This window comes from Corylus avellana, chromosome ca4 (genome assembly GCF_901000735.1).
Source record: "Corylus avellana chromosome ca4, CavTom2PMs-1.0".
Lineage (NCBI taxonomy): Eukaryota > Viridiplantae > Streptophyta > Magnoliopsida > Fagales > Betulaceae > Corylus > Corylus avellana.
In genome coordinates, this window is record NC_081544.1 from 32,449,217 (window position 1) to 32,475,413 (window position 26,197).

General features: G+C 36.9%; 3 protein-coding genes across 7 annotated transcripts; all 3 read left to right on the forward strand.

The window, feature by feature from the left end:
• Positions 1 to 1,435: 1,435 nt before the first annotated feature.
• LOC132176896 (binding partner of ACD11 1) lies at positions 1,436 to 3,976 on the forward strand. Its single transcript, XM_059589056.1, has 5 exons — positions 1,436 to 1,524; positions 1,609 to 1,766; positions 2,312 to 2,387; positions 3,183 to 3,296; positions 3,401 to 3,976. Exons 2-5 carry the CDS (start codon positions 1,651 to 1,653, stop codon positions 3,797 to 3,799), a joined length of 705 nt encoding a protein of 234 aa, XP_059445039.1. The 5' UTR covers positions 1,436 to 1,524; positions 1,609 to 1,650; the 3' UTR covers positions 3,800 to 3,976.
• Positions 3,977 to 5,031: 1,055 nt separating this feature from the next.
• Positions 5,032 to 15,584, forward strand: LOC132176895 (sucrose transport protein SUC3). Its single transcript, XM_059589054.1, has 14 exons — positions 5,032 to 5,536; positions 6,133 to 6,198; positions 6,790 to 6,888; positions 6,970 to 7,034; positions 7,120 to 7,204; positions 7,309 to 7,342; positions 7,490 to 7,589; positions 7,882 to 7,957; positions 11,105 to 11,464; positions 12,549 to 12,692; positions 12,845 to 13,078; positions 13,169 to 13,232; positions 13,315 to 13,358; positions 15,075 to 15,584. The coding sequence occupies exons 1-14, from the start codon at positions 5,270 to 5,272 to the stop codon at positions 15,243 to 15,245; spliced, it is 1,809 nt and encodes a 602-aa protein (XP_059445037.1). The 5' UTR covers positions 5,032 to 5,269; the 3' UTR covers positions 15,246 to 15,584.
• Positions 15,585 to 21,387: 5,803 nt separating this feature from the next.
• LOC132177618 (homeobox-leucine zipper protein ATHB-13-like) lies at positions 21,388 to 23,774 on the forward strand. Of its 5 annotated transcripts, none has more exons than XM_059590014.1 (4): positions 21,388 to 21,487; positions 22,098 to 22,271; positions 22,357 to 22,757; positions 23,212 to 23,774. In XM_059590014.1, exons 2-4 carry the CDS (start codon positions 22,145 to 22,147, stop codon positions 23,566 to 23,568), a joined length of 885 nt encoding a protein of 294 aa, XP_059445997.1. In that variant the 5' UTR covers positions 21,388 to 21,487; positions 22,098 to 22,144; the 3' UTR covers positions 23,569 to 23,774. The 5 variants fall into 5 exon arrangements, with proteins under 5 accessions (XP_059445997.1, XP_059445996.1, XP_059445995.1 ...); XM_059590013.1 differs by lacking the exon at positions 21,388 to 21,487 and adding an exon at positions 21,794 to 21,920; XM_059590012.1 differs by lacking the exon at positions 21,388 to 21,487 and having other exon boundaries at positions 21,794 to 22,271.
• Positions 23,775 to 26,197: the final 2,423 nt, after the last annotated feature.

A 26,197-nucleotide genomic window follows, 5' to 3' on the forward strand; every position in this document is an offset into this window, starting at 1 on the left:
TGTAATGTAATACAAAGATCGAGCGAGGGTTATCTTTGTCTCCTTGTTCCTCCTCCTACGTACTATCTAGCTTCTACTATCTAGCTTATAGGGATTGGTCACTAGGCCGGCCAGGACAAAAGGGTTTACATGGGCTCCATGCTATATTCCCTTCATTTTCACCAGAAAAAAAAAACATATGTAGTAACTAATTAATTTATATAATAAACAGACTTCTTCTGGGTATCTAGCTCATTCCTGAGTTTCTCTCAAGCTTTTTTTGTATCTACAAATTCATTCATTCATCCTCGATTCCTCTCTTCTTTCTTTCCCACATTTTTACACTTGTACTGATCACTTATATTATATTGCTCTTTATCTTACGTGAAAAACCTGGAAGTCTCTATACCCTTAAAAAAGGTCAGCCGGCCTTGATGATGACAGTGCGTAACATATGCGATAATTACCTCACACCGCCACCATTAAAACTCGTGAAAAGGCAATGCGACATGTTTACAATGAAGTAATAATTAAACTGATTTTCATGCACAATATTTTGTTAGGTCCTTCATATTAATTATTGGGACCCAATTGTCGCTATAGAGTGTCGAATTTGAGACCAATGACAAGATCAGTGGAACACATATTTAGACTGCATATCTCTGCCACCGACCTTTTAATGATTCGTTGTTCAAGGCAAGTAATATTAATTACTACGTACGAACCAGCTAACCACTTGTTTAATGATTAATTAATTCATGTTATTTTTCCTCTAGCTAAGGCAAGGAGCTAGGCATCTCAAACTGCAACAATATTTGATTAACTATTGCCGTCTAATGATTTCCAATGGGTCAACTTTCCAAGCCCTTCAATCTGACCAACCTCTGAGAAAGTTATAAAAGATTTAATCTACGTACACGTGGTTTGCTCAGTCATCCTCAGCAGCTGCATGCTCAAAGATTGTTATTGGCAAACTGCACAACTAACGACCAGTTTATTCTCAAACAGTCAAACACTTCCCCCTCTCCCGCTTTGACTAGAAAAAAAAAAAAAAAAATTCTCAAACACAATTAAAAAGATTTATATATATATACTTTGTTTAGGAAAATCAAAGTCTAAGATTGTCTCAGCACGTTCCAGAGTAGAAATCTTTGTTTAGGTGGCCCCTAGAGAATCAAAATTTTGATTTATTTGCCTATAATCTCGCTCTCCAAGCAGCATCATTTCCACCGTTAATAGTGACCTATATGCGCTATTAACGCTTCTAATAATAATTGCATGTGTGGGCTGGGCATTATTTTGAATGGCTCATTTTGTAATTTAAGCCCGGGCCTGTAATCCCACTGACCCGAACCAACTGGGCCTAAAATCGGACCTGGAACTGGAAGCCTATCCCAAATTGCCCGAATGTAGCCGGTAACCGTCACATTGGGCCGTCGGTTGAGAAAAGACGTTTGTCCTAATCCCATTTTAAAGGTTGCGTTTGGTTTGGAATTTGGAAATTCCTCTTCTCCTCTCCGAGTTGGTGTTCCTCTTCTAAAACCTGTAAGTTCAGAATTAGTTAAAATGAAGTTAAGAATTAGTATTAATTTCTTCTTTTATTACATGTTTTCACTTTTCAATTTCCAGGTTAGAGACCATTTTTATGGTTTCTGAGATTTTTTGGAAAACATGAATCCTGGAGGGTATACTGTGGAAGTTTCAGGTTTGTCTCCGAAGGCCACGGAAAAGGACGTCTATGATTTTTTCGCTTTCTCTGGTGCGATCGAACATGTCGAAATCGCCGGGTAGCATCCTTTTTTCCGACAATACTTCATTACTGGAATTCAACGAACTTGTACTTTGGCATATGTGAGACAGTGAGATCGAGCTGATTGAATCCATTTTTGTCTCAGAGATAGGTTTTGAAAGCAAAACAGTTATATTTCTTTAAGAATAATTAAGGCTGTTATGGAGATTAACGAAGAAATCCCTTTGTAATTTTTTTGGTTGCTTAGGGTGTTTTAATCATATTATAGCATAAAGTTGGGCATACGAACGCTGGGGTTATAGATAATAGTTTACAGTACTTGAATGACTATTCAAGTTTATTGCACAAAATTAAACAATTTTGATCACAGGAGGGATTGTTAATTCTTGTTGGGTAATTGAATAATAGTCAGCTCTAAAGTGCTTTCCAGTACTTTTTTTGGTCTTTGTTAACTAACCATTAGGTGTTAATAGAAGCATACTGCTAATTTCCTTGGCTGAATTTGCCTGTAATTTCCTTGGCTAATTTTCTTCAGTATATGATGCGATACTTTTTTTTGTTTTGTTGGTTTGGACAAAGTAGAGGTGGTGAATTTGCCTGTACTGCGTATGTGACATTCAAAGATGCTTATTCTCAAGACACTGCATGCTTGCTCAGTGTAAGTATGGGTCAACTCTTTGCTAGAAAATTGATAATGTGCAAGGCACAAAATTAGAATCTTTAGTGATCTACTTGTAGTCAGGTACTTATATTTCATGAATCTCTATGTTTGGTGATCATATTTTGTAAGTGGAGTGACTGGGAATTGTGTTTCTATCCACATATCTCCAATATTATAAAGCCAAAGTTATTGCAGCTCCTTAGCTGTTGTGTGTAGTAGACCAATTGGAACTGTTAAAGTTTTGTGTTGGCAAAATTTTGTGTCAAAGCAAATTGATGTAAGTCTCTGGATCGGTCAGATTTGAAGAACCAAATGGATCGGTCAGTGCCTCAGTTGGTAGAGGTCTGAGCGAGGTGATTTTACACAAAAAACCAAGTTCAGAAGTAGAACCATTTGGTTGGACTGACGTCCCATGGGGTCCAAGCGGCAGGCATCAATGAAGTAAACCATATTCACTCAGTCGGAGATTGTGTCATGATATTAGCTGGCACTTAATTTTTCACTTTTCCACCACCTTATATGACATTGTGTCATGATATTCTTATCCTATTTGTTCCGTCTGTCTATATTGTCTTTATTACTAGGTGTACTTGTTCAAGGTCTTTTCATAGTCAAATACTTAATATTTCATTTAAATGCACAGATCTTTTCACCAATTTTCTTTTGTAATCAGCCATTAATATCTTTCTGCAATCAATATTATAATTTTTTATTTGTTTTGGGTTTTTCTTGCCCTTTGGCATGACGATTATGCGATAGTTTATCTAATCTCTATGAAATATGTTCTTTCAGGGTGCCACAATTTTGGATCAACGCGTATGCATAACCCGCTGGGGGCTATATGAAGATGAATTTCATTTTTGGAACAGGCCTTCACATAGGCAAGAAGAAGAAACTGGTTCAATTGTATGTCTTTTGTTTGTTCTAGTCGTTCTAATGATTATAGCTTGTGGCATAATGATCTGCTTTTCAAAATTCTAAGCCTTTTTTTTTTTTTTTAACCTTGGCAGCATACACAAAGAACCCAATTTCCCAGCACCGGAGAGGCAGTAACTATGGCTCAGGAAGTTAAAACCATGCTAGCCAAGGGATATAATCTAGGTAAAGATGCATTAGGCAAGGCCAAAGCGTTGGATGATGAGAATCACGTTTCAGCAAATGCAGCAGCCAAGGTTGCTGAGCTCAGCCACAGAATCGGCCTCACTGATAAGATATGTGCAGGGGTGGAAGCTGTTAGATCTGTTGATGGAAAGTATCATGTCTCAGATAGGACCAAGTCAGCCGCGTCGGCAGCTGCAAGCAGCGTGGTAAACAGTAGCTACTTTTCGAAGGGAGCTCTTTGGGTCTCAGATGCTTTAACTCGAGCAGCAAAAGTTGCAGCTGACATGGGTGGTCATGGTGTTAATTAAGCAATGAGGCCTTTGATTGACTCAAGTACCCCTTTCGTTCTTGTATATGAATAGCTTAAAACATATGGATAGTTTTGTATCTTGGTATGGGCCGTGTACAGTCTAATAATATGGATGTACACAAGACATGAGCCATAGAGGTAATCTCATTTTCAAGTATTGTTGTTTCATAATCCATGTTGATGTGTACTACCTGCTATGTTTTGGTTTTGTTATATCCTGACGCCTGGAGCAGTATTGCTACAGGAAAAACGCCGAGAACTGCAATCTCCCTCTGGGATTGCAGTCTATCTTGTTCTAATGGGCTAACTTGTTCTAATGGGCTAACTTGTTCGAGTGGGTGTTCTGACAACTTGATACCGGTTGGGCACGTAAATTCTATCGAAAATCTCTTTCAATTGCTTGCTTGACTGCAGGAACATGCAATTGCAGGAAATTTTGGTCCGAAACCACTCGTCATAATCCTCTTCCATCATTCTCGAGTTATGCTATTGCTTCCCGTTGCTCTTTATAACCAAGACTAGAATTTCTCATTGCAATTATTTAAAAAGCTGAAAAATAACCACAGATGTGGAATTCGAGTTAACAATATTAATTAATGACTATAGACCATTAATTCGAACGACATTTATTGATAACATAGGAATGTCGTTTTCGACAATACAACTGACTGCTAAAATTAACACATTTATAATGTTTTCTTATATAATATTGGTTTATGTACATAACTCATTGACCTAGCAAAATTTAATCTGTACTAGTTCGGCTTAGACTATGCTTAATAAAGCGCAGGTCATTAGTTTGAATTCTTTTCTCCTCTCTTGTTCGGATATGTTAAAAAAAAAAAAAAAAAAAAAATTAATACTTACGACATCATGGTTTACCAAAGAAACTTAATGCGTATCATTTATCTTTCCGGTATTTTTAGAAAGTTGACGGCGTGTCGACGTAATCTAACTCCAAAATTCCACTGTCGGTGGGCTTCACGGTTTCACACTTCCCTTCGCGGAAACTCAATGTCATAGACTTTTATTTCTTTTCAATCAACGGCCCCGATTGAAGATTCAAGGGGCACTTTACGTTGATGTTACACTTATTGTTGCACTGGAAAAATCCCATGAATCAAGTTTTGACAAGGTGCCACTGGGCCCCACGACGGACTAAGTAAAGAAAGAGATCGTTCACCATCGACGGTGTATATACGCTGAAGCAGGACTCTTCACGGTGCTGCAACGTAGCAAACTTTTCCGGAACGCGAGGGAGAGGCTAGTAGCGTCGCATCAGACACATCCCCCACACCACACCCGCCCAAATTTGACTCTGATTTTTCTCGTTCTTCCTCATCTTCCCTAACCCTGGAATCAGATCTCGGGCAAAGCCCCAGATCCTCAGAAACCGAATTTAATGTTAGGGCGTGCGATTGAGCGCTCGTAGCCATCGCCCGAGTCACGCGCACCATCTTTCCGAGTCATGGCGGGGAAGGACGACTCAAAGTCGATCCGGATTCCGTACAAGAACCTGAGGAGAGAGGTCGAAGTGGAAATGGTGGGAGTGGACGATTCCCACTCGCCCCAACACCATCGGATCGATCTCAATTCTTCTCCATCTCCTTCTTCATCTCCCCCTTCCAGCGAGAAACACATTAGCCTGATGAATCTGGTTCTCAGTTGTACGGTGGCCGCCGGGGTCCAATTCGGCTGGGCATTACAGCTCTCGCTTTTAACTCCTTACATTCAGGTCCGTACCCTCTCTGTCTTTCTTTCATCAAAATGTTTGTGAATTGTGTTTGTTTATTGCGTGTTCTTAATTGGAGTGGTTTGTGGACGATTCGGATCTGGACGAGTATGAGTTGGGCAATGATTTTTAGAATTAAAATGATTCTTTAAGAATGAGAATCGGAGTATAATTAATTCAAGCTCTTATGAAAATTACACTGCGAGTTGAACAGGTTTAGCCACCACCATTCATTTCAAAATTGACGATTATGTAATAACAACAATAAACGAACATGATTATTTTTGGGGTTACCTAATGCGTCAGATACATGTATTAACAAGATTCTAGTGAATGTTGTTAAGGGTGAGACAGAGCAATCTTCACTGTTTCTATGTAAAAGGATGTTTACAGGTAATATCATAGTGGCAAGTGTTCTTCCGAGATTGTTTTTCCGGTTTACATTTGATGGAATTAGTTATCTTTTCATGGTTTATTCATGTTTGGTTGGATGATTTCTACTATGTTTTCCTTGATCATCTACATTGTATTGAGTTCTTTTCAGTTTTATATTCATTCTTCATTTTGATTAACTAGCGCCTCTCAACTTATTGTTGCAGACACTTGGAATACAGCATGCCTTTTCTTCTTTTATTTGGCTCTGTGGCCCGATTACAGGTCTTGTGGTAGGTGATAGCCTCCAGTTACTTTATTTCCTTTCCTGTATTGTTATTATTTTTTAATTTTCCCAACCGAGCGACCAATGGTCCATAATTATAATGTTTTATATTTACTTCATAGGAGTTGGTGTAGGTTAGCAACATGCATATCGAGTAGGGGCACCTTCAATGCAAAATACATGTGCTTAATGGAGATGATTCAACAACATTTCCACAATGGGCTATAATTACACTAAACATAATGGCAGTAGAAGACTCCATAGGAATGGGTAGTATCTGATCATATTACTTAATTTCCTCTCTTTTTATTCTAAGGAAAATGATAAAACTTTACTGTTTCATACACTTCATCAATGTCTTCTGGTACTTAAGATTCTGTGCACTATGATGATCTTGATCTTACCTAGCTTTTTAATGCCCTTTGTTTCGTGTATGTGGTGAATTATTACTTGGCTATAGATGTTTTAGTGCAATTAGTAAAAGACAGCTGGAGCCAAAGCTGGGAAAGAATATAAAAGTGTACATATATTTGTCACCTACTACATTTGTTTGATTCAAAAAGTAGTTTTCTTGAGTTACTTGCTTATTATTTTCCAGGTTCAACCATGTGTTGGTATTTGGAGTGATAAATGCACTTCTAAATATGGAAGAAGACGGCCATTTATACTGATAGGATCTCTCATGATCTCAGCTGCAGTAAGTCTTAGGAATTCCTATATCTTTTAAATAAGTTGTTTACAGCCTTTTATATTAGCTGAACTAAGTCTTGCAATATAGGTGATATTAATCGGATTTTCTGCAGACATTGGATCTATATTAGGTGATACGAAGGAGCATTGCAGGTTCATGTTGCCTCCTTTTGATCCTCGTTTTTTAATTCACAAACATGGATTTTCGACTTAAAAAAAATCATTTATTCAAATGCAGCACATACAAAGGTACCCGAACAAAGGCAGCTATTGTCTTTGTTATTGGTTTCTGGATGCTGGATCTTGCCAACAATACAGTGCAGGTAAGGCTGGTTGAAACAACCATTTCTGGTTTCCCATTACCGCTGATCTTATGCTTTTTACCACCATGTATAAGAGCAATTAATGAAAGTTTTATTGTTTGTAGGGACCAGCTCGTGCTCTTCTAGCTGATCTATCAGGTGGATTCTTTTTTCCTCCGATATCTTTCCATCTGGGTTCTAACATATTTAGTGAGATCTGGGTACTTGTGCTTTATTTACATGTTTTGCTTACAAAATACATATTATTGCAAAACATGATGAGATGTGTTACAACTTTGATTTTAGGCCCTGATCAACGTAATTCAGCAAATGCTATATTTTGCTCATGGATGGCCGTTGGAAACATCTTAGGATTCTCTTCTGGTGCTAGTGGAAATTGGCACAGGTGACACGTCTTAACTGTTGTTTTGTTTTCATGTACTTCTTTTGTAGATTCAGCTTGTTTGTGTTGGTGCTTATTCATTCTATGCATTCCATCATTTTTGCTTAGATATCATACTTGATCCCCATGTTTTGTTTTTCATTTTATTGATAAGTAACTGTAAGGAATCTTTGAATCTTGCATGGCTGAGATACTACTTTGTTCCAGTTGCTATATGATCTTATGTTGTCATTGTTCAAATTCAGCACTTAATATTTGTGGTGATTAATCTATGTGGGAATTTATTTTTGAGCAGATGGTTTCCATTCCTGATGAGTAGTGCTTGCTGTGAAGCTTGTGCAAATCTCAAAGCAGCTTTTCTTGTTGCCGTGGTGAGTTAGTTTGGGCATTAGTTTACCTGCATGAATCTTGTACATGATATATAATTAATTAATTCTCTGTCCATTATTTGAAAACATTGTTTTTCCTGTCAATCACATAGCTTCAATCATCGTTTTATCATTGTAGCTTCTTCATGATTTATTTATTTTTAAATGAAGCTCAGATACATTCCACACGTTACTGGGAATATATAATCTCAAAACCCTATGCTTCCTTTTTACCATTGACCAGTGGCTACTTACAGGGTTTCTGTCCAGCTAAATCTGTTTGGTCAAGTAAAGTCTGTTGCAAGATTTTATATTCCTAAGATGACCTTGGATTATATTGTTCCCATTACATATCTGAGTCAAGTAAATTTGATTATTACATGCATATCATAAGTTAGGGACATGCTATTACTTCTCAAAAAAAAAAAAAAAAAAAAAAAATGTTGGGGAAATTCTATTTCCATTCAGTCAAAATAGGTCTCACATGTGTAAGAGAGAGGGTGGAAGTAGCCATTATTGGTGTAGGAAGAATAGTTCCCCATGACAACTCAAACAACTTTAGTAGACTTCACAGTCATCACTGATCATAATCAGTCATTTGTTCTGAATTTCTTTGTTCGTTTTATACATCTACCTTTTAGCAGTTTTTTTTTTTGATAAGTAAGTAGCTGGTTTTATTAAAAGCGTAAGGCGCCCCTAAGTACACTGGAAGTATACAAGGAGGAACACCTAACTAGAAAGGGAAAAACGTACAAGGAAATCATCATAGCTAACCGTAATCGGGAAAACAAATGCTACAGTCCAAAGATACAGAGTACGGAAGCAAGAGGATAAAAAGTCCTCGAAAGACCTCTCCACATCCTCGAAGCACCTATTATTTCTCTCTCCCCAAAGACACCAAAAAAAGCAAATAGGCACCATCTTCCAAACTGTAGCACTCCCCCCTCTACCTGCAGACCACCAACAGGCTAGCAACTCAAAAACCCGACCAGACATCACCCAAGATAACCCAAAGCGGCCAAAAAAGGCATTCCACAAAGTAGACGCCACCTCACAATGGATAAGAAGATGATCAACTGTCTCCTCACTCTTCTTACACATCCAACATCTGTTTACCACAATCACATTTCTCTTTATGAGGTTATCTAGGGTCAGAATTTTCCCCCAAGCCGCCGACCACGCAAAAAAAGCTGCCCTTGGAGGAGCCTGAGTCCGCCACACACTCTTCCAGGGGAACCTCCTCCCTTCCGAGCATGCCAAGGAGAGAAAGAGAGATTTGACCTTGGACGTACCTCTTTTGGAAGGGGTCCACCATAATCTATCTTCCGACCCTCTTCTCACTCCTGTAGAATGTAAAACCTGGAAAAAGGAGGCAAAGGCCTCCACCTCCCAATCATGAGCCTCCCTCGAGAAGCTCACGTTCCACTGGTTGGACCCCCCTAGCAACTCCACGTTATCCGCAACTGAGGCTTCCTTCGCACAAGCAATACTATAAAGGATCGGGAAAGCTATCTTGAGAGCTGAATCTCCACACCACCAATCATGCCAAAAGCTAATCCTAGACCCATCCCCCACTGCATATCTCGTAGAGCCTTTGAAAGTTTCCCACCCTTTCCTAATATTCTTCCATAACCCTACCCCAGAAGCTCCTCCAGGCTCAACCGAACACCACCCTCCCCACAAGCTTCCAAACTTCGCATCTATCACAACTCTCCACCAAGCTTCTCTTTCCGCCCCATAGCGCCACAACCATTTCCCCAAAAGAGCGCGGTTGAAGACCAATAAGTTCCTGATCCCCAACCCTCCTTCCTTGATCGGAGTGCAAACCTGCGACCACTTCACCAAGTGGTATTTGAACTCTTCGCCTATCCCTCCCCAAAGAAAATTGCGTTGAAGCTTCTCAATACGCTTAGCAACACTCACCGGAATAGGAAAAAGAGACAAGTAATAGGTGGGCAGGTTAGCAAGAGTGCTCTTAATAAGGGTGACCCTACCCCCTTTCGACAAATACAACCTTTTCCAGCTGGCCAACCGATGTTCAATCTTCTCAATCACTCCATCCCAAATATGCTTGGACTTATAAGAGCCTCCCAACGGGAGACCAAGGTACTTCACTGGCAAAGAAGCTGCCTCACACCCTAAAATACCGGCTAACGAAGCCACTTGCTCCACATTCCCCACCGGAATAATCATCGATTTAGCCAAATTAACCTTCAACCCGGAAGCAGCTTCAAACAACAAGAACAAACTCCGCAAGTAGCGTATCTGGGCAGGCCTAGCATTGCAGAAAATCAAGGTGTCGTCGGCAAATAAAAGATGAGAGACTGTAGTGTTGCCGATTTTGAAACCTTCTAACAACCCCCCATGAACCGCCGCTGAAATCATCCTACTCAGAACCTCCATCACAAACACAAAAAGCAAAGGAGAGAGTGGATCCCCTTGTCTCAACCCCCTGGAGCTACTAAAAAAACCTTTAGGAGACCCATTTACCATAATCGAGAACCGCACCGAGGAAATGCAATGTTGAATCCAAGAACACCAAACCCCTCCAAAACCACACCTTCTTAGCAAATACATCAAGAAGCCCCAATTCACATGATCGTAGGCTTTTTCCAAATCCATTTTGCAAATGACCCCTGGCTCCCCAGATCTCAACCTACTACCAAGGCATTCATTAGCAATCAAGATAGGATCTAGAATCTGTCTACCTTTGATGAAAGCAATTTGCGACTTGGAGATAATCTTGTCCAACACAACCTTCAATCTATTTGTTAAAACCTTGGCAATAATTTTGTACATACCTCCCACAAGGCTAATCGGGCGAAAATCTTTAAGGTTGATGGCATCGGGAATCTTCGGAATAAGCGAAATGAACGAAGCGTTGAGGCTCTTAACAAACATCCCACCCGCATGGAAAGCACTAAAGACCCTCATAATGTCCTCCCTCACCACATCCCAACAAGCTTGGAAGAATGCCATAGAAAAACCATCGGGGCCCGAAGCCTTGTTGCCATTCAGCAGTTTACAAACTCATTTATTTTTTAATGAAAAAATTCAAGAAAAAAAATTGCAATTAATAGCTGTATGTGTTTTTCTGCCATCTAATTGTGCCATTTACGAGTCCAACAACATTATTTGGTATATGTGCAGGTTTTCCTGACTCTTTGCACACTTGTGACTTTATATTTTGCGAAGGAGGTCCCACTTACTGTGAATCAGCCTCAACGTCTATCAGATTCTGCACCTTTATTGAATGATACTCAACAAAATGGGTTTGAACACTCAAATTCAAAGCCTGATATGCCAATTGCTGAAAGTGCGAAAGGTAACAACACTGCAGCTGTTTATGAAAGGGATGTAAACCTAACAGAGGCCAACTCTAAAGCTGAGGATCATCAAAATGAAACCTTTAGTGATGGCCCTGGAGCTGTGTTAGTCAATTTGTTGACCAGTTTGAGGCATCTACAGCCTGCGATGCATTCAGTGCTTATTGTTATGGCCCTTAGTTGGGTAAGTGCTTCAGTAGTTGTAACCATGTTTCCTTTTTGTGTGTTTTCCTTTCAACTTAGTTGTTAGCCAATCTCCTGTTCTCTTGAACTGGATATCATTGATCCAAACTTGAGTAATGCGCAGGACAGTAATTATTGGAATATTTGTTTTTACTTGGTAAACAAAAAAAATTTGAAGCACAAAAATCTAATGGACAAGTTTACATGAAACACAACATTAAGGCATAAAGCCTTCAGGAAGAAGTTAGAACTACTGTGTTTTATAATCTGCGGTAATTTATAGCAAAAAATACATGGGATAAGTGTAATCCTTTTCATATATAATAAAATGGAGAAAATTTACAAATCAAAATTATCATTATCAATCAAAGATGTACCATGGGATTCTAAATTTATCAATGTAAGAATATATATGTAATTAAAGTGTCCATGAATTAAGATATTCATTTTGTACATTTTAGTGATGGCTAGATGTCGAACACCTTCAACAATGTCATGGTGTAAGGAATGTGTAAGCATCTACATAGCAAAGATGAAAGATGAAGGATGTCAACTATTACTTACAAAATCATAGTACAGAACAATAGGGTATGACATTCAGTAAAAGTAAAAAAAGAACACCTATATAAATGCTTCGGATCAATAGCCCCAGATGAGGGATCGGTATAATTAAATCAATAGATTTGGGGGGGAGGGGTAGGCACAGAAGGATAGGCGAAATGGATATTGACACGAAGGTCTTGGATGATCTAATAGGAGATATGAGACAATAGTAGTTAATGTACAAAAAACAAGTTTGTTATCTAATCTTAGAGGCAAACAAAAAGCTGAGATTAAAAAATATTTTTTCTTTGCTATTATTGGGAAGGCGATTTTGCAATGTAATTTTCTGATTCGGAATTTTAGTAAATTTTTTTAGACAAAAAGTTTCTACTTTGCCTAGTGGTAGAGGCCTAGGAGTCCATCTGCCATAGCTACCGCTTTACTATGTATATGGGTCTTAGATTAATGTTTATATGTGATGGTTGGTGGTTTGAGTTTCCATATTAACCTAATGCTATCTGCAATCACAATCTTGTATGCAGTTGTCCTGGTTCCCCTTCTTTCTTTTTGATACGGATTGGATGGGGAGGGAAGTTTATCATGGAGATCCAAAAGGAGATCTTTCTGAAGTACAGAAGTATGACCAAGGAGTCAGAGAAGGTGCATTTGGTTTGCTATTGAATTCAGTAAGAACTCAACGTTGTCCATCAGTAGTTTTGCTTTTATTTGAAATATGTCATTTCTTTATTCAAATTACAATAAGAATATTTCAACTTGACGGGAAGGAAATCTTGTAAATAGTGTATTTTCTTGCTAAACTTTTTTTTTCCTGGTGTAGGTTGTTCTTGGCATTAGTTCTTTCCTTATTGAACCAATGTGTCGGTGGATGGGTGCAAGAATAGTGTGGGCAATGAGCAATTTTATCGTGTTTGCCTGCATGGGAGGCACCGCTATTATTAGTTTGGTATCTGTGCGAGAATATTCGGAAGGGATTCAACATGTAATTGGAGGGAGTGCAGCAATCAGGATAGCTGCCTTGATTGTATTTGCTCTTCTTGGCTTTCCTCTAGCTGTAAGTACAGTGTCCTCTCGGTGATACTTGATTTGCTTCCATTTTTGTCCTGAAATCTGTTTTTGCCGGTATTGATTGTTTGTGTTACAGATTACCTACAGTGTTCCATTTTCTGTCACAGCGGAGCTGACTGCTGATTCAGGTGGCGGCCAAGGTTTGTAGCAATTTCCTTATAACTTCATGTTGTTAACTTCTTTATCTGGTTGTGATTCTGAAGAGTTTGTATGGCTATGCAGGGCTGGCTATAGGAGTTCTGAATCTTGCAATTGTTGTTCCCCAGGTAGTTTCATGCATTCTTCTTAATTTTCTGTTTAATTTTTCGGTATCTAAATTTTTCATTGGTTACTCTTTTACTATGTTGGAATGGAAACATCATTTTTTTAAATAATTAATCAAGATATAATTAAAAGTATAAGACGCTCTCTGGTACACATACTGTATACCAAAGAAAACACCTAGCTATGAGAAAAAATAAAAAGGAAATCATGATAAACCAAAGGAGAAACAAAAACTGTTGTCTAAAGATGTCCTCTCACGCTCAGAACTTTTGTCATTCCTTTCCCAATATAGACACCATAAAAGGCACGAATGCACCATCTTTTACACAACAACACTCAGAGTGTTGCCAGCAATCCACTAACAAATATACAAGTCGACTACTCATCTATGCATAACCCAAGACAAACCCAAATCGAAGAAAACATTTTGTAAGGCACAAGTAACCTCACAGTAGAGAAGAAGATGGTCCATGGGCTCCCAACTCCTTTTACACATACAACACCTATTGACCACAATGACATGCCGCTTCATAAGATTGTTTATGGTAAAGATCTTTCTTAGGGCTGCCGAACAAGCAAGGTCCGCCCTCAATGGAACTTGTGTTCGCCAAACACTCTTCCAAGGGAATATAAGTTCATTAGTACAGACCTTGACACTGAAAAATGATCTATCATTGAACAACACTCTTTTGGGGGACCTACCAAAGGTTGTCTACACCTTCTTGTTTCACAACACCCTGAAAAACTAGGTGAAGACATCTACCTCCCAATCACGAACCGTTCTAGCAAGGCTTACGTTCTGCTGATTAGAGCCAGCAATAACCTCCAAGTGACCCGCAACAGAACTATTATTCGAGTAAACAATACAATATAAATATGGAAAGGTTTTCTTAAGAGTCATATTCTCATACCACAGATATTGTCAGAATCTAACATTGGAGCCATCTTTCACCTCAAATTCGGCATGACCTGAAAACTTTCCCCAACTCATCCTAATATTCTTTTATAACTCCACTTCATACACTTGAAGAGGCTCATTAGAATACCACCCACCCCACAAACTGCCAAATTTAGAGTCTACCGCAACTCTCCACCAAGCTTCTCTCTTATGCACATAGTGCCATAGCCATTTTCTTAAGAGAGCAATTTTGAATATTAGCAAGTTTCAGATCCTCAACCCTCCCTCAGAGATTGGAAAACAAACCTTGGACCAACATACTAGGTGAAATTTGAACTCTTGGCCTAGCCCATCCCTTCTACAACAACAATCTAAATTTTTAACAGTGTTCTGTAATTTTTTTTTTCTTTTCGAAATCAACAGTGTTTTGTAATTAACTAGCTACGATTGATAATTATTTTTTTGTGCTTGTGTGTTTACCTGCTATATATTTTTTGATTGCACTTATTATTCCTATGAAATTTGTACCTTCGTTTCCAATGCATCTTTCAAAACTTATCTATAGTGACAATGTACCATAATCATCAGTCACCTCTCTTCCTTTTGCCCTGTTCATTGTTTATTATCTGGGGTTAGAGTTCAGTGGTGGCTAATCTAGCTTGTAATATATTATCTAAAATGTCGGGCATATAGGTGAGCTGTAAAGATAGATACTTTTCCTTTTTACTCTTGTTTGGTTGCGACAAACACTTCTACCTTTACTCCCATTTTTGTATTTGTTTGTTCAGTCGATGTTGATATCAAACTTCTTATTGTTTAGATGATTGTATCACTTGGTGCGGGGCCATGGGATGCTTTATTTGGTGGAGGAAACATTCCTGCCTTTGTTTTGGCTACAATCAGTGCCTTTGCAGCTGGTGTTATTGCAATCCGCAGGCTGCCGAATCTTTCCAGCAGCTCTTACCAGTCAACTGGTTTCCATTTCGGTTAACGACTGAAGCAGCCTCACCAAGGTGACAACAAACCTGTATATTATTTTCAGCAGCAACAAGAACATGCGCAATGGTCGACTTTCAAAGAGATGGCTCTGCCATTTTTAGTACGTATCTTCTTCTTATCAGAAGAAATACACACCCCATATTCAAATTCATTCATTTTTCCCCCCTTGTGGGTATCTGTACCCTATGTAGAGTGTAATATATCATTTACTGAAAGGATATGCACGCATATAATGAAAATTTTTGATTTGGTTCTCACTAGGAGACACTTGTATTACACATTTATTCTTCTAGGAGTCCTAATTATCCTATTTCTGCATTCTGAGTTCATCCCCCCTAATTGTCTAGTCATTTCCTCGGCAATATTGCTTATGTGTGTGTTGTTTCGATGTTTTACATTAACTTACTCGTTCAGGGGTCGTGGTTCCTTTGTAGTGGTACATTGTTAATTTGTTAGAGTGGGTGTTGCACGACACTGGTACATAAGCAAATCCTTAAAAATGGTGTTGCTTTTGAATTCCATTTGCACAAACTACTCCTCTAAGCAAGTGTGTCAGTTCAGTCGGAGGTAGTCACCCATTCATTTTTGTGGATTGCTCTACTTATCTCTGGATTTTTCTGGAGTTTTAAGAGTATATGACGGCCTTAGCACCTTTTGGGTAAAGTGCTTTTACATTATTCTCTTAGTAGGCAGAGTTTATTTATTTATTTATTTTTAATATATAATGATCGTGGCATTAGTGATATATTTTATCAACCTGCAAAGCATAATTATAATTGTAAAGGCATTTGCATTGGCTGGCTTATGCATTTGCTATTCCCATCTAAAATTTAGATGGAACCCCCTAGAACTATCCCCGCATTGGCCTTTTCTATTTCAGCCTATTAAACTTAGTTAAATAATCACCTTTTTTTATTTTTTATTTTAGCTATCAACTTTTTAAAAGCAAATACATTTCATTCTCTATTTTAGCAATTTATTTTTAATATTTTAATTAAATATTCTTCTTTTACTTTTGCTCCAACAATTATATCTTTGAAAATTTGTCTATTTTCAGCTATTATATTTTTAAAAAAATTAGTTATTTTCTTATCCGTCATATTTGTCAACATTCTTTTCCAACAAAAGTATTTTCTTAACTGTCATATTTTTACAAAAGGTAGCCTTTCCAATAGTCATATGCTTTCAATATAAATGATTTTTTTTTTTTTTTCTTTCCCAATTTTCGTTCACGTCCTTTCAAGTTTCTTTTCCATTCAATCTCTGCTTTTTTTTCTTTTTTTTTTTTCTTTTTTCTTATAGCTTACTATTTTTCTAGAGGCAACTTTTTTTTTTCTCTTCGCAAAATGCTTCTTGGTAAGTTTGATGATGAGTTAGGGATAATTATTAGTGCATAAGAAGAAGAAGGATCAATTGACATATCATTGTGCTACCCAACGTCGTAGGTACACATTGATTATGAACAAATCAATGAAAATCCTCCTGCACCATTCTCAACTTCAATCGAACATTGTCGAGCATTTATGAGAACTTCGTATGAATGAGTAATTTAACATGCATTATTTATATTAATTTAGTCTCGGTTGTAATTTGATCATTGTAGTTTTTGCTAGTTTGTATCTAATCTCAAGTGTTCATTCATTTGCCAAATAAAAAACCTCCAAAAGAAAGTTGCACCACAATCTTCTATATACAAACAATAAAACCGAAAAAAGAAAAGGAAGAAATAAATCACGAAGGCATGTATGGAATATTTCCTGCTAAACTTGCATAATGGGTTGCTGTTGTTCATTTGCCGAAGCAAACACAGCCTAGCCACCATTGCCAGCAACCGTTGGCTCTCACGGTGCATGCAGTCGCTGCTTTAGAACTTACAAGTTTTTTGGTTTCCGGGTGTTTGGCGTAAGAGTTGAACAAAGTAACCTTTGGCTTTCACGGAATGACAATGAAGGGTGTTTCTGTTTGATGGAAGAAAAAGAAAAGAAAAGTGAAGTGATAATATTGTAAGGGATATGATGTTAGTTGAAGTGTATTTCTCAACTTTGCACAGAAATTGGGACAAACATCTCACGGAATGCCATAACGTGGGTAGCACCTATAAAGGGAGACATTTTTTTCTCTACAACGAAGAAATTAGAGGAAAGGAAACTACGGAAAACAAACCATTTTCCTTGAACATATGGCACACGGATAAACACACAACACATTTTGTCCACAAAACTTGTACGTTGCCAAGTCTCATTCGTGCTAAAGTTGGTCGTGACACATGTTGGATGCCTATTAAGATACAGTGACTAAAATGACGAAAGAAATGGAGAAATGGGTGAATAAATCCAATATAAGAAACACCCCTAAATTAAACAACAACGTACCCACTGATCACTATGTGCATGCTCGTGACATATATTGGTGGACTGATCGATGACATTTTCATGTGATGCTCCAACTACCTCTCCTCAACAGATGGATGTCCCATTAGCCATTGTCTATTTTTAAGATTCTTCATTATTCAAACTTCCAATTCCACAATAAACTCAATAAATATAAAGCAGAGAACCATAAAATTTCCTCTCTCTCTTTGTTTATCAAATTCATTTTGAAATAAAAGTTGATTCTCAAAATCAAGGAAGACTTTTCCTTTCAAAACAAGTAGAAAAGTTTTAGAAAACTATCTAGACAACGCACCTTTGTGGAAACATCAGTACTGTAAAAGGCTAAAAGCTGTTTTCTTTAACGTTAAAATGAAAGGGACTTTTCTTTCATAATAAATTCTAAACTATAGATCCTTAGCATTTACTTTTCCATAATCCTATCAAAGCATATTGCATGTGTACTTATATTTCAATTCATTTACTAGTTTTACTTTACTTTTCTTTTTCATCATATAATTTTGTTAAGCGTATTCCTCCACTTAATATTGGGTCTTCAAGCGTACTCGATCCCCCGATCCACTTAACACTAGGTCATTAAGCGTTGTAACGCCCCCGACTTTGCTATAAGTCATATAGTGCATGCATTGAGGTGCAAGTATTGTGAAAACCCTGCATCAGTTTTGGAAAGTTGTTTCAATGTTTTAAGACAAATCTTAAAAGATGATAAGAGATAAATTTGAAAGAATGGCTCATGTCACAGGCAAACTTGGATGTATTCAGCTTAAAGATCTGGCCATGAAATACCATGGTATATATTTAGTATGATTTATAAAAGTAAATTTATCATTTTAAAAGAAAAATTGTTAATTATCATTTTATTACTAACGTTTTACGTTTTACGTTTTTTTTTTTTTTTTTCTCACTTAGGTTTCAATTCGTATCACAATTGGTATTTAATTTATGGGTAACTACCAGTTTAGTACATTTGTTACCATTATGTCAGCCAAACTAATGGACTGTTATGGGGTAGTTTCAGCCACCCCCTGCGGCCCGTTTGAAAGTCGCCGAAACACTCCTAAAGCCTTTGGGGGTGGCAAATGACCAAAAAGGGGTGGTCAAGGACGGAGCCAGAAACTATTATGGGTAGGGGTTAGGAGTCAAAAAAATTTGCTGCTAGGGATCAATTAGGGATCAGTTGGTTGAATTTTTTTTTTTTTTTTTAATCTTAACATTTTGTTTTTATTAGGAATTGGAAGGGGGAGGAGGCATGGCCAATACCAATCCCCTCTCCCTCTATCTCTGGGGTGGCCGAAATCACCCTTATTGCAGTCCATTAGTTTGGTTGATGGAATGGTCACAGAGATACTAAATTAACATTTACCCATAAATCATATACCATTTATGATATGAATGAAAATGTAAGTGAGAAAAAATAAGAACGTGAAAACTTAAGTACTAAAAAAATAATTAACAATATATATATATATATATATATATATATGCAATTTTTGTTGCATGCATATAAGTGTATAGTAGCGTTAGATGTGAAATATATGATTATTCCGCTTAACTGCTTAATAGTTAATATTATTTAAACTGAAGTGTTACAATTTATTTTCCTTAAAAAAAGAGATAGAGAGAGAGAGAGGGGTTTCCATTACAAAGAGCTAGCGAGAAAACGTAACTGGACAAGTGGTTGACGAATCACCATCAACGCATATCTCGTTGCCCGGAAGGATATCCAAAATATATAATAAAGAAGAAGAAATCCCTGAGAGAAAGATGTGATGACGTCAACCCAAGAATGCACATGGATTCAGAGTAAGCTGAACACCCCAGAAGCATGAGAGCATGTGGAGGAGAAGATTCATCTCCTTTTTTATTATTATTATTATTCTTTATTTTTCTACGTCTTATCTAATATTTTGAAAAAGAAAAAAAAAGGAGAATAATAATAAAAATGAGGAGCAGGGCGAAGGAACATGGATCCACCCCATTCCACTGGGGCAACCTTCATAAAGTCATGTGATGCTGCTGAGACTACCTTGTCTTTGCCCAATTTTAAAGCACCATTTTTTTTATTTTTTTATTTTTATTTTTTGTGTGTGTGGGACCCTTCGCCTGTCCCATCCACACCAATTTTACAGATTGGTGGGTCCCTTCCCTTCTCTTTTTCATACATCCCTTTGTACAGTAACGCAGCTTATGATTTCTCCATCAAAATCTACAACCCCTCTTTGACATAGACATCTTCCCCTTATGCTATATACCTATCCCATCTTCCCATGCATGCACTCCTACTTTAACCAAATTAAAAAAATTAAAAATTAAGCTCTTTTTTTTATTATAATTATTTTAATTTCTTCCTTTAATTTTACGAACATGATGAAAAAATGGGATACTTTCTAAACTCAAATTGATTTTTGTTAGAAAAAAAAAAATAATAATAATAATTAGATTGACTAACGTTTCGAGCTTTTACGATTAGATATGATGTAAACTTGAAAGACTGATTGGAATATCACCCAAGCAAATAAATTGCATTTTTGGATAAGGATTTATAATAATATTAATTTTTAAAATAAATTTTGAAACGTCTACGTTACCGACTTAAATTACTAACAATATAATTAAGCATATAATTGGTTGGGTGTATATAGAGAAATATGTTTGTGGGTGATTAAAGAAGCTAAGTATGGGACCGTATGTTGGAATTAGAGGTCTTATCATAGAGGCTGTGTGCCGCTTTATTTCTATTTATGATGGAAACGGTTAAGAGAGTGAAAATGAAAGGAGGAGGAAAAATGATGATCAAACTTGACCCCTCTAGCTCTAGCTTGTACTATTTTCTGATTATTACATTTATTAAAAAGCATGCATGCCTACATCTACATTCTAGAATGGTAACCTTTTAACTTTTCTACTGTCCCGATGTGAACCCTTTTTCCTTTATATGTTTCGAAATAGACAAAATATCATTAATCTAATAAAATCTCAATCATTTAAATTTAAATATAATATCCTATGTAACTCTTATAATATATTCTTTGAAATTGAATTGAATTGGTGATGAACTGATCAAAATCCATGGTTGGGGATGAGGAGGTTGGTATATAGGATAAGAAAGCAACGGGGTCTAATTAATGACGTGGATTTGTGGTTAGTTAATTATATCTGACATGATTAGTGTTTTGATGGTGACAAAGTTAACCTTAAGGGGGGAAGGAGAAAAAGTAGGGGGAGGATAGGCCAAATGGGGTGACGAGGCAGAAAAGAGAGGAAAAGGAGCAGGGGGGGTGTGGTAGGGTTAAACACAGCCTTGCAGCTAATTGGGCTTTTCTTACATGCACACACACACGTACACGTACAAAGGCAATGCACAGGAAGAGGAAGAGAGGATAATGGATGATGGGAAAGGGTTTCGTCCCAGTGCACGATACCTGTTGGTGGGTTAGGTAGCAAACCCTGCCCCCCTCATTGGACCCATCCCCTAGATTCCTGCCCCTTCTTCTTTTTTTCTCTCTCTCTTTCTGTACCTAAAGATACAGCCAACTCATTTCTCTTTTTTCTTAAGTTACCCTGTTTCTTCACAAAACTAAGAACATCATACAAACTTAAGGGATTTTTTTTTTTTTTTTGGTGTGTATGTAATTGTATGATATATATATATATATATATATATATATATATGATCATGACCACCCCATCTGAAAGCTCTAGTTTACTTGTTAATTGAATAGTCAGCAGGAGCAATATATATATGATCTTTTTCGTCTAAGTCTACAGCTCACAATATTAAAGAAGCATAAAATATGAACCCCATTTTCTTTCCTTTACCAATGGAATCAAACCCACTTTAAAAGTAAGTGTCTGCTTCCCATTTTTGAAATTTATATTTATAGACAACTGTCTTTGTTAAGAATAACACCACTGCTTGTCCCCTATGAATGAAAATAACAGCAATTCTTACAAGCTTGAGTACATTCCCCTTTTATTTTGAATCTCATTGACATTTTTTTTTAATTTCTCTTTTATTTACAAATATTGTCATTGTTGTTTATATATATATATATATATTGTAGAATAGTATGCATGTCCTACAGAGAATATATTTTTATTTATTTTTGTAAAATAAAGTCACATATAAAAAGAGAAATCACTCTTCATATGATAAGAAGTAGAACTATAGAATCATTACTTCTTCCTCACTCTCTTTTCTCTCTCTCTCTCTCTCTCTCTCTCTCTCTCTCCATTTATATATACAAGAATAATAAACTCTCCTAGAAGCTGATAAGGTATATAAGCCAGCCATCATACCAATCATACTGCATCTCCTTCATGTTGAAGAAATTCATATTTCTTTTAATTCTAGCAAAGGATTTTATGTGATATATTTCGCTTTTCCTTTTCCTACACTAAACTTTGTCCACCTAGTGCATCTTCAATCTTCTTTCTCTCTTTCAACATGACAGCCAGATTATCAGAGAAGCTTTTAAAATTGATGGCACAAGCCTAGATTATGACTAGCAATGGGATGGCCTTCTTCTCAGCAAATTTCATGCTACAAGCCCCTCATGAAGATGGCAATCAGCATTCCTCTTCTCTCAATCCAATCCTACCCTCATGCACACCTCAGGACTTTCATGGTACTCTCTCTCTCTCTCTCTCTCAATCTCTTTTTCACACACACACACAAACACCAATATAAATAAGTAGTATTACATGGGCTAGCTTCAAAAGGTTGTGTTGATGCAGGGGTTGCATCCTTCCTAGGCAAGAGATCCCTATCATTTTCAGGTGTTGAATTGGGAGAAGAAGGTAATGGGGAGGATGATTTGTCTGATGATGGGTCACAGGTAGGGGAGAAAAAGAGGAGGCTTAACATGGAACAGGTGAAGACACTTGAGAAGAACTTTGAGTTGGGAAACAAGCTTGAGCCAGAGAGGAAAATGCAGTTGGCTAGGGCTCTAGGTCTGCAGCCAAGACAGATTGCCATATGGTTCCAAAACAGGAGGGCAAGGTGGAAGACCAAGCAGTTGGAGAAAGACTATGATCTTCTTAAGAGACAGTTTGAAGCTGTCAAAGCAGACAATGATGCACTCCAAGCTCAGAACCAAAAACTTCAAGCAGAGGTTAGTTTTTCTGTTTCCTGCTGGGGATCTTTAGCTTGCTGATGTAGCTACTGAAATTTATAGAAATAAAAAGATTTGCCCCGCCCCTTAAAGATTTATGCTTTTTGACTTTTGCTTGCATCATGATTTTCAGAACCTTTTTTATTTCTGCTGGAGAACTACTACTAGAACCAATAATTGCTTTTTTCAAAAAAGTTCCTTTTTCCTATGATACTTGATGTAAGATTGATCATAGTTTGGGGATAAAGGGTAATCGTATATCTGAAAAGAGAGGCCTCTCAGACACATCTGGGCTAGCTAGCTACCTCACTTTTTTTTTTTGTAAGAAGCTACCTCACATTTGATTTACTTTCCATTATATCCTAAATTTACAGTATGGAATCTCTCAACAAGTAATACGTTTGCATGCTTCTTTTTTTTTTTTTTACTTGACCGGTCAATTTAATTGCTACAGATATTGGCACTAAAAAATAGAGAACCAACAGAATCTATCAACCTCAATAAAGAAACAGAGGGTTCCTGCAGCAACAGAAGCGAGAACAGCTCGGAGATCAAGCTGGATATCTCAAGGACACCAGCCATCGATAGCCCTTTATCCACTCATCCAACCAGCAGACCATTCTTTCCATCTTCTGTTGCTGTTAGGCCTCCGGGGGTGGCTCAGCTCTTCCAAAACTCATCAAGACCGGATCACCTCCAATGCCAGAAGATGGATCAAATGGTCAAAGAAGAAAGCTTGAGCAACATGTTCTGCGGCATGGATGATCAATCCGCCTTCTGGCCGTGGTTGGAGCAACAACATTTCAATTGAACCCAGATGATTGTCGTTATTGGATCGAGTATAATCTTTTTGATTTCGCAGTGAAATCAAGAGGGCATCATATATTAATTAATTAATTACCTTGTTCTTTTATGCTTTCAATTAAACCACGTTTTGCTACTTAGAATGTATAAAAGTAAAATATAGCAGGTTGAATTTTCAGGAGGAATAAAAGGGCCGGTAGTAGTAATAATATATATACACCATGTTTCCAAAAATTCAAAAGTGAAATTATTAATTATTTGCTAGTGACTGGTCGTAGTTCTAGCACGGACCATGAAATAAAGAGGGATTCCCTCCTTTATTTTCTTTCCTTGTTTTGGAATCATGCTTTGTACCGGGGCTTTCGCTGATTTCATCATTCATCATTGTCAGTACCAACGGTGAACAAAATCTACTCAAAGTTAAATAAAAGTATATAAAATAAAATTGAGTGAGAGAGAGAGAGAATCTAGCACTCATTCCAAGGGGGGAAGAAGACAAGCAGATGAAGAGTGGAAGAAAATAAAAAGGGAGAGTTGGGAAATGGCCATTCTCGTGAAGGGGACGTTTGGGTTGGGTAGTTTTCTTTAGTAGCGACAAAGGATAGAATAGGGATGAACCTATTAAAAAACCCATTTCTTTTAGATGCTCGCCAGAGTCGTTGATGGGAAGAATTCTCGATCATGTGAACCCACTGTCACCGACTCCCTTTCACCCATCTTCATCTCTCTCTCTCTCTCTCTTACTGTTAGTACTGCTACTGTCCTTTGCCTCTTTCACATTGTACAGCCTCTGTAACACATGTCGGTTTTTACACGGCTTTCTGCACTCATATTATTTTATTTTTTCTTATATTCATCAGCAAAATATCCTGATTTCATACGTAATCAAAGCTGTTCCATCAGTATCATATTCATGCACAGTTTTTGAATCTGGACCGGCCCGGTCGATCGAATCTAGTCAATTTCTGGCGGCTTCTTCGTGACTCGTTCAGCCTGGGCGGATTCTGCAGAAACTGTTATAATTTTTTTTTTTTTTTGCATGCAGTACCCCTAAATTACAAATATATCTAATCTTTTAAATATGGTTTTGTAATGAGATTGACATTTTGGTCTTTTGCCAAAGGAAAATGCACTATTTTAAGAAAATAAAATAGAAAATACATCATTTTTCTTAATATATTTACAATTCTTTTCTAGAGTTATATATATATATATATATATATATATATTATAGAAAAATTTAAAAGTTAACACAAATTTTTTTAATCTTTCAATTAAATAAGCACTAATAATAAAGTTAAAACATAGAAAAAATCATACTTAACTCTTTCAAACTTACGCACAATTTGCAAAGACACCGCTAAATTAATTACCACTTTATAGCAGGTTACACCATTTGTTAGCTTATGATGTTATGAAGGGAAAATAACACATGATGCACGTGTTATTTATCACCCTCATATTCCTTTATCTTTCTTTTATTTCTCTTCATTTGAATATTTTTTTAAATAATAATTTTTAGGGTTAATTTGGACTATTTATGTCATAATTTCCTACGTGCATGTCACCTGAGGTATTTTACATCCATTTTAATATCAAAAGATGGTGTAACTTGTAATGAAAGGGTATTAATTTTGAGGGAACTAAGTGTTACTTTTTGAAAGCAAGTTTGGTAACGTCTTTGTAAATCAATGAGAAATCTTAATCTATCTGGAGGCAAGGGTTATAGCTAGGTTTTATAGTAGTAGATGCAACAACTGTGCATGATAACCAAAGACGACCCTAGCTCTCTCTCTCTATATATATATATATGTGAACTTAATTGTATAAATCAAAGTTGACGCCAATGACAAGAAGATGAAGCATGTAAACTGCGGCGCCCTTATCTATTTTATTTTTATTGTAATATTATTTATGGGATCATGCAATGATGGTTTAAATAAGAGAATATTTGGCAACAGCACCGGAAGCCTTGGCATTTTGATGGCAGTTTCATTTGGACGCCAACCTATATTTTCAATTTAAAATTTGTGTAGTGGCTAATTAACTATTTTTAGTGAAGATTAGCTGCTTAAGTGGCCACATGCATTGTTTCTGATTAGTACTTCAAGTTAAACATCTATTGTATTAGGTTGGATTCTGATACTTACCCAAATAATAGAAATCCCAGCATGTTTTCTATTAAATAATGTCACCATAACACCATGACAACATGTGACAGGCAATAAGATAAATATTATTGCATTATATATGATGTTTCATCTATATATAATACTTGGTAAACAAGTTAATTTGCATGTAACTTGAGTTTGAATTGTGTGAACCGTGCGCAATCATAAAATTCTTATACATATACCTTTTGAGTGATTGGTTGATATGTTTTTCATATGAGGTTGATATTAAAATATTCTCCATTTAGGTTTTATTGTAGTCAAATATTTATAGTTATATATCATGCTTGTAATTGTATTATCTCACCTACTATAGTTTTTTATTTTATAAATAAAAACCTTTATATTGTAAACATCAATCAAGTTAATAAGAGCAAGACTCGTAAACCATTATTGATATTTAAGTTGGATCAAGTTTAGGGTTTTTCGTAAAGCCACACGCTCGCGCGGTTTGTTAAATTTTTT

What these genes read in the sequence shown, in the direction of transcription:
- LOC132176895 (XM_059589054.1), top strand. Translation starts at nt 5,270, where the DNA reads ATGGCGGGGAAGGACGACTCAAAGTCGATCCGGATTCCGTACAAGAAC. An exon ending in GCTAGTGGAAATTGGCACAG is followed by an intron (nt 7,590 to 7,881) that starts GTGACACGTCTT and finishes ATTTTTGAGCAG; the next exon opens with ATGGTTTCCATTCCTGATGA. An exon ending in TTCTTGGCTTTCCTCTAGCT is followed by an intron (nt 13,079 to 13,168) that starts GTAAGTACAGTG and finishes TTTGTGTTACAG; the next exon opens with ATTACCTACAGTGTTCCATT.
- LOC132176896 (XM_059589056.1), top strand. Translation starts at nt 1,651, where the DNA reads ATGAATCCTGGAGGGTATACTGTGGAAGTTTCAGGTTTGTCTCCGAAG. An exon ending in GAACATGTCGAAATCGCCGG is followed by an intron (nt 1,767 to 2,311) that starts GTAGCATCCTTT and finishes TGGACAAAGTAG; the next exon opens with AGGTGGTGAATTTGCCTGTA. An exon ending in ACACTGCATGCTTGCTCAGT is followed by an intron (nt 2,388 to 3,182) that starts GTAAGTATGGGT and finishes ATGTTCTTTCAG; the next exon opens with GGTGCCACAATTTTGGATCA.
- LOC132177618 (XM_059590014.1), top strand. Translation starts at nt 22,145, where the DNA reads ATGACTAGCAATGGGATGGCCTTCTTCTCAGCAAATTTCATGCTACAA. An exon ending in CACACCTCAGGACTTTCATG is followed by an intron (nt 22,272 to 22,356) that starts GTACTCTCTCTC and finishes TACATGGGCTAG; the next exon opens with CTTCAAAAGGTTGTGTTGAT. An exon ending in ACCAAAAACTTCAAGCAGAG is followed by an intron (nt 22,758 to 23,211) that starts GTTAGTTTTTCT and finishes TAATTGCTACAG; the next exon opens with ATATTGGCACTAAAAAATAG.